Genomic DNA, 13067 nt, shown 5'->3' with positions numbered 1-13067 from the left:
TTGGATCCAGATAATTGTTGCAATCTAAATGATGGAAAATTTCAAACCAAGTTAAAGAGCTGATGAGCCACCTAGGATATGACAAATAAGCTATAGATGCATCGATTCAGTAAATTCCTTAACCAACAAGCAAAATAACGTCTACTTTGCTGGAAATTAGACCCAGGGATTGTGTGTGTTAGGCAAGTGAAAAGAAAAAAAGTCCTTTTGGTGTTTCAACAAGTTAAAGTAGCTCCAATAAAGGTAAGTTACCTGGATTGATATTTTCTAAGCATATGCATAGAGATATGCACATTTAATTGTGTGTGTGTATACACACACACACATATACACACATATATATATACACGCATACATGTATACACACAGAGCTTTTTTTTAAGGAAAATACATAGTTAAAGAATGGAGTTCAAGTTCATTCAAGGTTTGAGGAAGGGATGGTGATGTCAGGGTAAGCTACAGACGCAGAGGAATTGTTAGGCTAACCTGGTTTGCTTTTTTCTACAGGCTGCCCTCAGCATCCTTGGCATGTGTGGGGGACCGATGCTAGGTTTGTTCACGCTTGGTATTGTGTTCCCTTTTGTGAACTGGAAGGTAAGGATTATGTAGTTTTTCTTCATAAGCTCACTTCAAATAAGGTTCTTTCATTTTCTATCTCTTTTCACCTCTGCTTGGGAAAGCTGTTTGTTTTTGCCAGAAAAAAAATCCAAAGAATTATGTTATCTGTATTTTTATTTTACAAACATACACATATACATAGGTATGAAATTAATTGGCACGTAGGCCCTCATATATGAGACTACACTGAAACCTGTTTAGAAGCAAAAGACAAATAAAGGAGGAGGCAGCCTTAAATGATCATATGCTGAATGATTAATAATAGAATGGACAAGCCAGAAATACTATTACTTCTGGTACTTCCTTTGCTATGACTTCAGATAGATGTAGGTAGACTCTGTGCTATGTAGGCATCATATAAAAATTTGCTATTGTACATTTTATTCTAAAACCATTTAGAATATATTTTTGTCAATTTGTTAAACATTCTTCTGTCTTATAAAGGGAGCACAGTCAGAATCACTTCTGTAGTATTTGGGTTTATGAAAATATTATGGTGTTCGATTATAATTTGAGGTAACACCTAGTCACTAAAACCAAACAGTCAAAAGCCTGTATCTATGCGCTATCTATGTAAGTTCTTAGTGGAAAACATAATATAATGACAACAGTAGTAGACATGCCAATGGGGACAAGGGAAGGACCACAAAGACCTCAACTAGCGAAAGTGGGAGAAATAGCCATTCCCAGGAAAAAGCACACCAATTGGTGGTTAGTCAACATTGAAAGAGTAAACAGGCAAGAATCTCTTAATTTGTGGAATAGCAGTCAGACTTTCTGTACATTATCTGTCAATAAAAAATAACTACATTGCTTAAAGAGTTCCATAGCTTCTGAGACTCTTTCATTGGATAGATTGAGGTTTCTCCTTATTCTCAAATAAAAAGAAGGAACAAAACAAAGGCAGAAAAATTGTCACTCAAGGTACAACTTACTTAAAATCATTTCATAGGACTGGAGGTTATGATTCAGTGACAAAGAACGGGCCTAGCATGCACAAGACCCTAGAATCCATACCTAGCACTTAAAATAAGTGAATGAATAAGTAAGTAAGTAAACAACTAAGTAAATATATCTGCTTTCTGAGAGTTGAAATGAAGACAGTTGGAGGTGTTTCCAGTGCGCGTGGCCAAGATTTGAGATGAACAATTAGAATTTCTGCAGCACATTACACTTTATACTAATATTTTTGCAAAAAAGCTTTGTTTAATTTCTTATTATGTTCTCTTTTTCTCCAAGGGTGCACTAGGAGGCCTCATTGCTGGAATCACACTGTCATTTTGGGTGGCCATCGGGTCTTTTATTTACCCTGCACCAGTGTCTAAGACGTTACCCTTACCTCTATCAATAGAGCAGTGTGTCCAATCAAATATAACAGCAACAGTAGGTCCAGAGCTTGCCAGCAGGTATGTTGACTTTAAAAATTGTACTAAGTCCCAAAGTAGGTCAGAAAATAAGAAGAGAGACCTCTGTCAGAGATAATTTGATGAACTAGTTCTTGCTCATCTGAAAGTGCTTGGCAATGAAGGGTACTGTGCAAGGCTAAACGGAGTTCTGCAGATCGCTCTTCCTCTGCATTTAGGTAAACAAGAGTTTAAATGCTTTCCTGGAGGATGGAAGGACAGATCAGGAGTCATGATCTTAGTGGACGGTATATGAAGGCTGCATTTTTGTGTCGTCTACAAACTTCTGCTGCTATTCCATGAATAGTACTGAAAAGTCCCTTTCGAGATCTGTCAGTTCATACACAGAGACAAGTGTCTTTCACATTCTTTCCACTGACTCTGGAGTTAATTAACAATTGAATAGTAAATAACAGAAAAGGAATGAAAGACATTGCCCTCATTGAAAAATTTCTCTATCTATCCATCTATCTATCTGTCTGTCTGTCTCTCTGTCTGTCTATCTGTCTTTCTGTCTTTCTCTCTCTCTCTATATATATATATGTAAATCCTGAATGAAAAGAAGAGCTAGCTACTAATTTTTTTTCATTAAATAATCAAGTATTAAGATTTAGAGTTTTAAGAGATGCCAGAACCCAGAGTGTGCCGCGAAGCAATTGTATCCTAAGTCATGAGTTTTTATTTTTGAATGATGAACAGAGTTGATGTTCTGTGCTAATTTTCTTTACAGACCTGCCCTTGCTGACACGTGGTACTCACTCTCCTACCTTTACTTTAGTGCTGTGGGCTTTCTGGGATGTATAGCTGCTGGACTACTCATCAGCTTCCTGACAGGTGGGTTATCTGGAGTCCTCTCTTTGGGGGGTTATTTCATGAAGTTGTTGACTACGTGGTAGCCTCACAAATTTGCTTCTGAGTCTACCACAAAAGTCCTCTTCTATAAGAGATTCACATATTGTCTCAAGTTTCTAAGTTGATCTCTTTCTCTGTTCCTCTCTGTCTGTCCCCCCTCTCTCTCTGTCTCTGTCTCTCTCTCTCGTTGTGTGTTTGTCCGTCTGTGTGTCTGTTTAACAATCAGAAAAAAGGTAAGATGTTTTGAAACATACTCCACCACCATACCTGTGTATAAAAGTTCTTTGTAGCATCATTTATAAAGGAAGATTAATATTAAGTGTTTTTCACCTGACTTCCAACATAATCCTATCTTTGTAGGGCTTTATTGTAGGGCTTTGAAGTTTATGTACTGTGCATGGTGACTACAATGGGGAAAAGTAGGGGATGAAGTATATATAAATCATGCTTTACACTGTTCTCATAGGGTCAAACCTTGGTACAAAATTGCTTTTGTTCAGAGGAAAGGGAACCAAAGTTGCAATAAAAGTATTGATAGTAGGGGCTGGAGAGATAGATGATGTGATTATAAGCAAAGGTTGCTCTTCCAGAGGACCCAAGTTCAATTCCCACCACCCACACTGCAGCTCACGGATGTCTATAATTTCAGTTCTAGAGTACCTGATATCCTTTTCTGGCCTCTATGGGAATACATAAACATTAATGCAGATAAATATCTATGGTTGGTTTTGAATTAAATTCTTTGATGCAGAATATAAAGTTCTTTATCAACAATACATGAGCCAAATAAACATGTTCTATCTAAGGCACTAATTAACAAATATCAATTTAATTAAAATTCTATTAAGTAAAATACTTTTGACAGACTGATATAATACTGTGGAACATGTTATTTGAATTTGAAAATAATGGACAGGCACAAAATTTTAGTGAGACATAACATCAGTCCCATAGAAGGAATCTGATCAATGTGTTTAACTCTTACAACAATGCTTCTTCCAGGGACCTCTGGGTAGATTGGCTCTCATACTTACCTGCATTCTGTGGGACAGGGTAATTGCACTAGTTTGACTGGCCAGAAAACTTGCAAAAATTTCAGAATGATGGCCACATTAGCCTTTACATCTTAGTAAAAATATCAGTCTTACTTGTTCCTCAGTAGGATTTAAAAGGATGGAAATGGTATTTTTAAAGATCAGAAATGAAATGGGAAGACAGTCTAGATTGGCAGGCAGAACTGTAGAAGATGTTGATGCTGTAATGAAAGAGAAAGAAACAATAAAAATGATCTTTCTAATTTTATAAATACCAGCATAGATGATCCTGCAAATATATGATTTAGATAAAATTGAGGAAGAAAAATATACTTCCTACATATTTACTACTAGAGGAATATTTTCAAATGAATATGTTATTACCATTTAACTTTATAGTCCTAATCTTTCCTTTTTCTATATTTATTTATTTATTAAAAATTTCCACCTACTTCCATTTCCTTAGCACTTCCCCCATTCCTCCTCCCCCTCCCTCTCCAGTTTTATGAGAAGTCAGGGTGCCCTGCCCTGTGGGAAGTCCAAGGCCCTCCTCACTCCATCAAGGTCTAGGAAGGTGTGCATCCAAACAGATTAGGTTCGCAAAAAGCCAGTACATGAGGTAGAATCAAAACCCAGTGCCCTTATCATTGACTTCTCGGTCAGCCCTCATTGTCAGCCACATTCAGAGAGTCCGGACAGATCACATGCTCGTTCAGTCCCAGTCCACCTGGCCTCAGTGAGCTCCCATTAAATCAGTCACACTGTCTCAGTGGGTGGACACACCCCTCGTGGTCCTGACTTCATTGCTCATGTTCTCCCTCCTTCTTCTCTTCATCTGGACCTTGGGAGCACATTCCAGTGCTCTGATGTGGGTCTCTGTCTCTATCTCCATCCATCGCCAGATGAAGGTTCTATGGTGATATGCAAGATATTCATCAGTGTGGCTATGGGATAAGGCCAGTTCAGACAACCTCTTCTCTGCTGCTTAAGGACCTAGCTGGGGACATTTCCTTGGACACCTGAGAACCCCTCTAGAGCCAACTCTCTTGTCAACCCTAAAATGGCTCTCCTTTCTCTCTCCCCAATTTCCCTTCACCCCACTAACCCCCATCCCCATGCTCCCAACTTTTGTCTGGTGATCTTGTCTACTTTCAATATCCAGGAGGATAAATATATGTTTTTCTTTGGAGTCACCTTCTTATTTAGCTTTCCTAGGATCATGAATTATACACTCAAAGTTCTTTGTTTATGGCTAAAGTCCACTTATGAGTCAGTACATACCATATTCATCTTTTCGGGTCTGGGTTATCTCACTCAGTAAAGTGTTTTTATTTCAATCCATTTGCATGCAAAATTCAAGATGTCATTGCTTTTTACTGCAGGGTAGAACTCTCATGTATATATGTGCCGCACCTTTTTCTCCATTCTTCTATTGAGGGGTATCTAGGTTGTTTCCAGGTTCTGGCTATTACAAATAGGTTGCTATGAACATAGTTGAACAAATGCTTTTGTAGTATGATTGGGCATCTCTGGTATATTCCCAAGAGTAAAATTGCTGGGTCCTGAGGTAGGTTGACTCCCAATTTCCTGAGAAACAGCCACACTGATTTCCAAAGTAGTTGCACAAGTTTGCATTCCCACCAGCAATGGATGAGTGTTTCCCTTACTCCACATCTTCTCCAGCATAGGCTATCATTGGTGTTTTTGATTTTAGCCATTCTGACAAGTGTAAGATGGTATCTCAAAGTTGTTTTGATTTGCATTTCCCTGATTGCTACGGAGGTTGAGTATGACCTTAAGTATCTTTTGGCCATTTGAACTTCTTCTGTTGAGAATTCTCTGTTCAGTTCAGTACCCCATTTTTAATTGGGTTAATTAGAGTTTTAATGTCTTGTTTCTTGAGTTGTTTATTTTGGAGATCAGACATTTGTCTGGTGTGGGATTGATGAAGATATTCTCCCATTCAGTAGGTTGCCTTTTTGTCTTAATGACAGTGTCCTTTGCTTTACAGAAGCTTCCCAGTTTCAGGAGGTCCCATTTATTCATTGTTGCTCGTATTGTCTGTGCTACTGGGTTTATACGTAGGAAGTGATCTCCTGTGACCATGTGTTGCAGACTACTTCCCACTTTCTTGTCTATCAGGTTCAGCATGGTTAGATTTATATTGAGGTCTTTAACCCATTTAGACTTCAGTTTTGTGCATGGTGATGGATATGGATCTATTTTCATTCTTCTACAGGTGACATCCAATTATGCCAACACCATTTGTTAAAGATGCTTTCTTTCTTCCATTGTATAATTTTAGCTCCTTTGTCGAAAATCAGGTAATCATAGGTTTGTGGAATAATATCTGGGTCTTCGATTTGATTCCATTTGTCAACATCTCTGTTTTTATGCCAATACCAAGCTATTTTCATTACTGCATCTCTGTAATAGAGTTTGAAGTAAGGGATGATAATGCCTCTGGAAGTACTTTTATTGTATACAATTGTTTTGGTATCCTGGGTTTTTTTTTTATTTTTCCATATAAAGTTGATTATTGTTCTCTCAATGTCTGTGAAGAATTTTGCTGGGATTTTGATGGGTATTGCATTGAATCTATAGATTGCTTTTGGTAGAATTGCCATTTTTACTATATTGATCCTCCAAATCCAAGAGCATGGGAGATCCTTCCATTTTCTGGTACGCTCTTCAATTTTTTTCTTCACAGACTTAAAGTTCTTGTCAAATAAATCTTTCAGTTCCTTGGTTAGAGTTACCCCAAGATACTTTATTCTATTTGTGACTATTATGAAAGGTGATGCTTCTCTGATTTCCCTCTCAGCTTCTGTATCCTTTATGTATAGGAGGGCTACTAATTTTTTTGAGTTCATCTTTTATCCTGCCACATTACTAAAGGTGTTTATCAGGGTAGGAGTTCTTTGGTAGAGTTTTTGGGGTTGCTTATGTACACTATCATATCAACTGCAAATAAAAAAAGTTTGACTTCCTTTCCAATTCGAATCCCCTTGATCTTCTTATGTTGTCTTATTGCTTTTGCTAGAAGTTCAAGCGCTATATTGAAGAGGTATGGAGAGAGTGGACAGCCTTGTCTTGTTCCTGATTTTAGTTTCTCTTCATTTAATTTGATGTTAGCTGTCGGCTTGCTGTATATAGATTTTATAATATTTAGGTATGAACCTTGTATCCCTATTCTCTCCAAGACCTTTCTCATAAAGGGCTGTTAAATTTTGTCAAATGCTTTTTCAGCATCTAATGAAATGATCATATTTTTTTTTCAGTTTATTTATATGATGGATTACATTGATAAATTTTCGCATGTTGAACCAGCCCTGCATCTCTGGGATGAAGCCGACTTGATCATAATGGATGATTTTTCTAATTTGTTCTTGGATTCGGTTTGCCAGTATTTTATTGAGAATTTTTGCATCTATGCTCTTGTGTGAGAGTGGTCTGTAATTCTCTATCTTGGTAGAGTCTTTGTGTGGTTTTGGTATCAGGGTAACTGTAGCTTCATAAAAAGAGTTTGGCTTGACTCTTCTGTTTCTATTTTGTGAAACACATTAAGGAGTATAGGTATCAGCTCTTTTTGGAAGTTCTGGTAGAATTCTGCATTGAAACCATCTGGTCCTGGGCTTTTTTTGGTAGGGAGGTTTTTGATGACAGCTTCTAATTCCTCATGACTTTCAGGTCTATTTAAATTGTTCACCTAGTCTTGATTTAATTTTGTTATATGGTACTTATCTAAAAATGTCAATTTCTTTCACATTTCCCAATTTTGTGGCATATACAGGCTTTTGTAGTAAGATTTAATGATTCTCTGAATTTCCTCTGTGTCTGTGGCTATGTCTCCCTTTTCATTTCTGATCTTATTGATTTGCGTGTTCTCTCTCTGCCATTTGATTAGTTTGGATAGGGGTTTGTCAATCTTGTTGATTTTCTCCAAGAACTCGCTTTTTATTCCATTGATTCTTTGAATTGTTTTCTATATCTATTTTGTTGTTTTCAGCCCTCAATTTGATTATTTCCAGTCTTCTCCTCCTCCTGGGTGAGTCTGCTTCTTTTTTTTTCTAGAGTTTACAAGTGTGCTGTTAAATCATTAATGTGAGTTCTGTTCTCCATTTTCTTTATATGGGCACTTAGTGCTATGAACTTTCCTCTTAGCACTGTGTTCATAGTGTCCCATAGGTTTGGGTATGTTGTGTCTCTTTTTTCACTGAATTCAAGGAAGATTTTAATTTCTTTATTTCTTTCTTGACCAAGGGGTGGTTCAATAGTTGACTGTTCAGTTTCCATGAGTTTGTAGGCTTTCTGGGGGTAGAATTGTTGTTGAATTCTAACTTTATTTTATGGTGTTCTGATAGTACACAGGCGGTTACTAAAATTTTTTCGTATCTGTGGATGTTTGTTTTGTTACCTATTATGTGATCAATTTTTGAGGCTCCATGAGATGCTGAAAGAAGGTATATTCTTTTCAGTTTGGGTGGAATGTTTTATAGATGTCTGTTAAGTCCATTTGGTTCATTACATCTGTTAGTTCTCTTATTTCTCTGTTAAGTTTCTGTCTGTCTGACCTGTCCATTGGTGAGAGAGGAGTATTGAAGTCTCCTACTATTAAAGTGTGGGATGTATGCTTTGCGTTCTAGTAATGTTTCTTTTACACACATGGGTGCTTTTATATTAGGGGCATAGATATTCAGGATTGAGACTTCCTCCTGATGAATTGTTCCTGTTATGTGTATAAAGTGTCCACCAACTCTTCTGATTTATTTTGGTTTGAAATCAATTTTGTTAGATATTAGTATAGCAACACCTGCTTGTTTCTTAGGTTCATTTGTTTGGAAAACCTTTTCCCAACCCTTTACTCGGAGGTAGTGTCTGTCTTTGAGGTTGGGGTGTGTTTCTTGTGAACAGCAGAATGTTGGATCCTGTTTTCATATCCATTCTCTTAACATGTGCCTCTTTATAGGTGAATTGAGTCCTTTGTTATTAAGTGATACTAATGACCAGTGGTTGTTAATTCCAGTTATTTTTTCTTGTGGTAATGTTTGTGTGTTTCCCTTCTTTGAGTTGTGCTGATTGAGGGTTGTCAGATGCTTGTGTTATTATGGCTGTTGTTGGCTTCCTTGGTTTGTGATTTTCCTTCTAGTACTTTCTGTAAGGCTGGGTTTGTGGCTACGAATGGTTTAAATCTGTTTTTGTCCTGAAATATCTTATTTTCTCCATCGATGGTGGATGCAAGCTTTGCTGGGTATAGTAGTCTGGGCTTGCATCCATGGTCTCTTAGTGTCTGCAGCACATCTATCCAAGACCTTTTGGCTTTCATGGTTTCCATTGAGAAGTCAGGTGTAAAACTCTTTCTTCAAATGCAGCCAGGACAGTCTTGGTATCCAATCTTTGCTGTGACTGACTCTCTGGGTGGATCTCCTCAGTGCAGGAGCAGGAACTGTTCCTGGGCCAAGGACTTCACAGACAATAGGGCAGACTTCGGGGAGGCAGGGTCGTGTGGAACAAAGAAGCCCCTGCAGCAGGAGCTTGAGGGGCCCTGTGCTCCGTTCCCTGGGATGGCACACACTCACCCATCTGGATGGATATCCTCAGCACAGGAATAGGGACTCCTGGAAGTCCAAGGACCCTGCAGACTAAAGGGCGAATTTGGGTGGGTGGGTGGGGCAGGTCGTGTGGAACAAAGAAGCCCCTGCAGCAGGAGCGGGAGGTGTCCTGTACTCCCTTCTGGGGACCTTCCAGTCGGGTGGGCCTGAACTTTCTGGACCTGACCACTTTTGAATTTGTAACTGCTAACTCTCAACAACAGTCTACCGATTTCTATAGATTCACTTCTGAAGCTTGTTTTTTTTTTTTTTGGCTTTGTTAAGAAATAACCCATCCTCAAGTTGATATGCTCATGCTGAAATGGAAAGCTTGCAGGGCTGAAGCCATTCAATCCATCTCCCTTTTCTTAATAGGCAAACAAAGAGGCGAAGATGTTGATCCACTTTTAATAAGACCAGTTTGCAATCTATTTTGCTTTTGGTCTAAGAAATACAAAGCTCTGTGCTGGTGTGGAGTTCAGCACGAGCAGAAAACAGAGCAGGTGAGTGGATGCATGAGCCTCTTAAAACAGGTTTTGGTTTAGAGGGAGGGGTGGGTGCTCTTGCTCCACTCCACCACTGGGAGTGCCCTTCAGCTTTTGAGAGTGCGCTTCCTCCCCCTTGCAACAACTGAGAGGGAAAGGGCTGTAAGGATGGAAGGCAGTAAATGTCAACAGCTTGAAAGGATATAGATTTTGCCTCCAGAGTCCCTGGAGCTGATGATCTTCCAAGTGTGTGTATTGATAGGTAAATATGATCTTCTCAGTGTGTGTATTGATAGGTAAATATGATCTTCTAAGTGTGTGTATTGATAGGTAAATATGATCTTCCAAGTGTGTGTATTGATAGGTAAATATGCCTCATGACTGGAATGTTACACAACAAGTGATTAGTTTCCAAAGAGTCTTTCAATCCTGGAGAGTTGAGTTCCGGAAAAAATAGAGAAAAGTACAGTTTAGGAAGAGAATAAAATACAACACACAGTCCAATGTGATAGGTGAGATGATGAGTTTGAGAGTCGGACTGCCTTGGGTCTACCCCTGGTTCAAAGTCTCATTTTCCTTTTGTTTAGCTTTCATTACTTGAGAACTAAAGAAGAAGATAAAACAGAATGACATAGACACAACTTTCTAATTCTCTAGGATATTAGAGTAGTTATTTTTGCCTGTTATCTCCTACCAAAATTCCTGACAGACTGTCTCAAAGGAGGAGTTTGGGGTTTTTATTGTTGTTTGTTTTGGTTTGAATACACCGTTTCAAAAAATTCACCCGTGATTGCTTTCTTTCATTCATTTGGACAGATTGGGAGGTTAATTGAGACATATGAAGGAGGAGTCTGTTTATCTCACAGTGGAAACGAAACAGAAGGAAAGGGAATATAGGCAGGGGTCTGAGAAACGTATTGCCCATAAGGAAAGCGTCTAGTGACTTCGTTCTTTCGAAGTCTAGGGCCCCACTTCCTAGAGTCACAATCTTCTCCACAGCACCACCAGCTGAAGTGAAACTGAGAAACACTTCATATTCAAATCATAACAACTATAAATTTTGGTGGAAAATTATAGTCAAAGATGTACCAAAATGCAACCAACTACCTTAGCTTCTTTATGCCCCAGAGGTACAGTTATGCTAGACCACTAGAGACTTCTGAGAGTTGCGTTCTCATCAAGCAGAACCTCTAAGGAGCAGCCTGGGCTCTACGTAAACTACACTGACTGACAATGAAGCAAGCGGAGGAACTACAGAAGAGCTAGGCAGTACTGAGTCTCCTCAGGAGAGAGTAGGATATGGTTTTGGATGTTTTGAACAGTGGAAGGATTGTGAAAGCTGTTGAAGGAAAGAAGAAATGAATGCAGAGCCATCTTGTTCATCCTTCATAAACGTGCAGCAGTTACACAACATACCTTGAGTTGGTTTTAAACCTGTCAAGACTGCCTTTTAACATGCGTCTTTCCACATTTCTCAGGATTACCTTGACAGTGGCAGTGCCTGGAAAGAGGGGGTTGAATCTGCCCTACAGAATGGACTCAAGCAAGAGAGCCTGGCCCAGATTCCAGGCTACAACCCCAAGGACAAAAGCAACAGTGTGAAGGAGAAGACCACTCATTTCTAAGAAAATTCATGCAGCTGATAATACTCTCAACCCCCTTCTCCTTCTCTCTCTCACACACACCAACCACACACACACACACACACACACCACATACAACACACATATTCCATGTCACTTCTTCCTGTTATAGAATTGTGTACAGAATATTTCAGAAATAAAGTTGTCCAACACCTATTTATACTTATGGAAATGATAAGACCATTTCTCAGGGTTTTCTTTGGAAAGCCCCAAATTCAGGTGAGAAAAGATCAGCCCAGGCCAGAAGTGCCTGATGCTACATAACCAATATAGAACTGAGTTTTATCATAATGCAAGGAGCCTTTGTCTTTTTGCTTCCTGTCAGATTAAATCTCAGGCTTTGTTGTTTGTTTATAGGTTTATGTTTGGTTTTGGTGCTGAAAACTAAGCACAGGGTCTTGTTCCTTCAAAATACCTACCTGACTACTGACCTTAGTCCACATTTCAAAGTTTTAACCACCAAAATATTGTGGAGGAGGTAGAGACAAAACATAAATGGGAATTTGCATATTCAATCTTTCTCTGACATGGCTGATACAACAGGGATGACGTCATCTCCAACCACATGTCTTACATATATGTAGACAGATGCATGTATTTATGTTATCCATGGGGCCACAGCCAGAACATTTAACTTCTGCTAGTATCCTCACACTGCTTTTTTTTTTATGTGCTCTGTTAGTGTTCCTGCTGCTAAAGCTGTTATGATTAAACTTTAAGGATAATTGTATGGAGTATAGGACAAGAAAAATCAGTCTTCCCAGTGGGTAAACCATACATAAATACACTATTTGCTTTGTGCTCTTGAGGAAGTGTTTCTTCATCATGTATGTCACTTTAAAATAATAAATTCCGAGATAGAAAGATAGCTCAGTAGTCAGAAGACATGTGGTAATTTACCAACACTCAAGTTGAGTAGCCTATGGATGCCTATAATTCCAGCTCCAGAGAATCTGGTATCTGTGACCTTCATTGGCATTCACATCCATGTGACAGAGACACATAGAGACACACACACCAACACATAGTAAAGAATTCAAACTTTTTTTAGTAAAAAAAAAAAAACAAACAAACAAACCAAAAACCTCTGTGCTTACCCAGAAGTCGAGGGTCTAATCTCCAAGCTGAATAAAAAGGAAATCACCCTTTATAGGTGTGAGGTAAGCCTGCATATTGTAAAGAAACCTTGCAAGGAGCTCACTATTCAGAGCAGAGATCATTAATCATGAGGTCTTATTCATTATTCACAAAACCAATCCATGTCACATGTGCAAGCTGAAGTCACTGCATCAGATGTAAACACTATGCAACTTTAATTCTGGAGAATAACTTCAAAACTCTGGAGAAGAGGGGATTACAAAGTAAAAGGTTGTTTGACAAATGAGGATTCAGTGAAACTTTGATGGAAGAAGAAAATAAATTCTTATAAATGTTTATAGGA

The 13067-nt window shown here is 38.6% G+C and overlaps 1 protein-coding gene across 1 annotated transcript in view; it reads left to right on the top strand.

The window, feature by feature from the left end:
• Nucleotides 1–13067, top strand: part of Slc5a12 (solute carrier family 5 member 12) — a 57079-nt gene extending 44012 nt beyond the window's left edge. Inside the window, exons 11-15 of the mRNA XM_048443714.3 lie at nt 508–594; nt 1858–2024; nt 2752–2855; nt 9874–10001; nt 11462–13067. Coding sequence (XP_048299671.3) covers nt 508–594; nt 1858–2024; nt 2752–2855; nt 9874–10001; nt 11462–11608 — 633 coding nt within the window. The 3' untranslated portion in view covers nt 11609–13067. The remainder of the gene's footprint in view (nt 1–507; nt 595–1857; nt 2025–2751; nt 2856–9873; nt 10002–11461) is intronic.

The sequence above is a fragment of the Myodes glareolus genome, chromosome 10, assembly GCF_982192425.1.
Source record: "Myodes glareolus chromosome 10, mMyoGla1.1, whole genome shotgun sequence".
NCBI lineage: Eukaryota > Metazoa > Chordata > Mammalia > Rodentia > Cricetidae > Myodes > Myodes glareolus.
The sequence above is the reverse complement of the archived record's forward strand: the minus strand, read 5'-3'. Positions and strand labels throughout refer to the sequence as shown.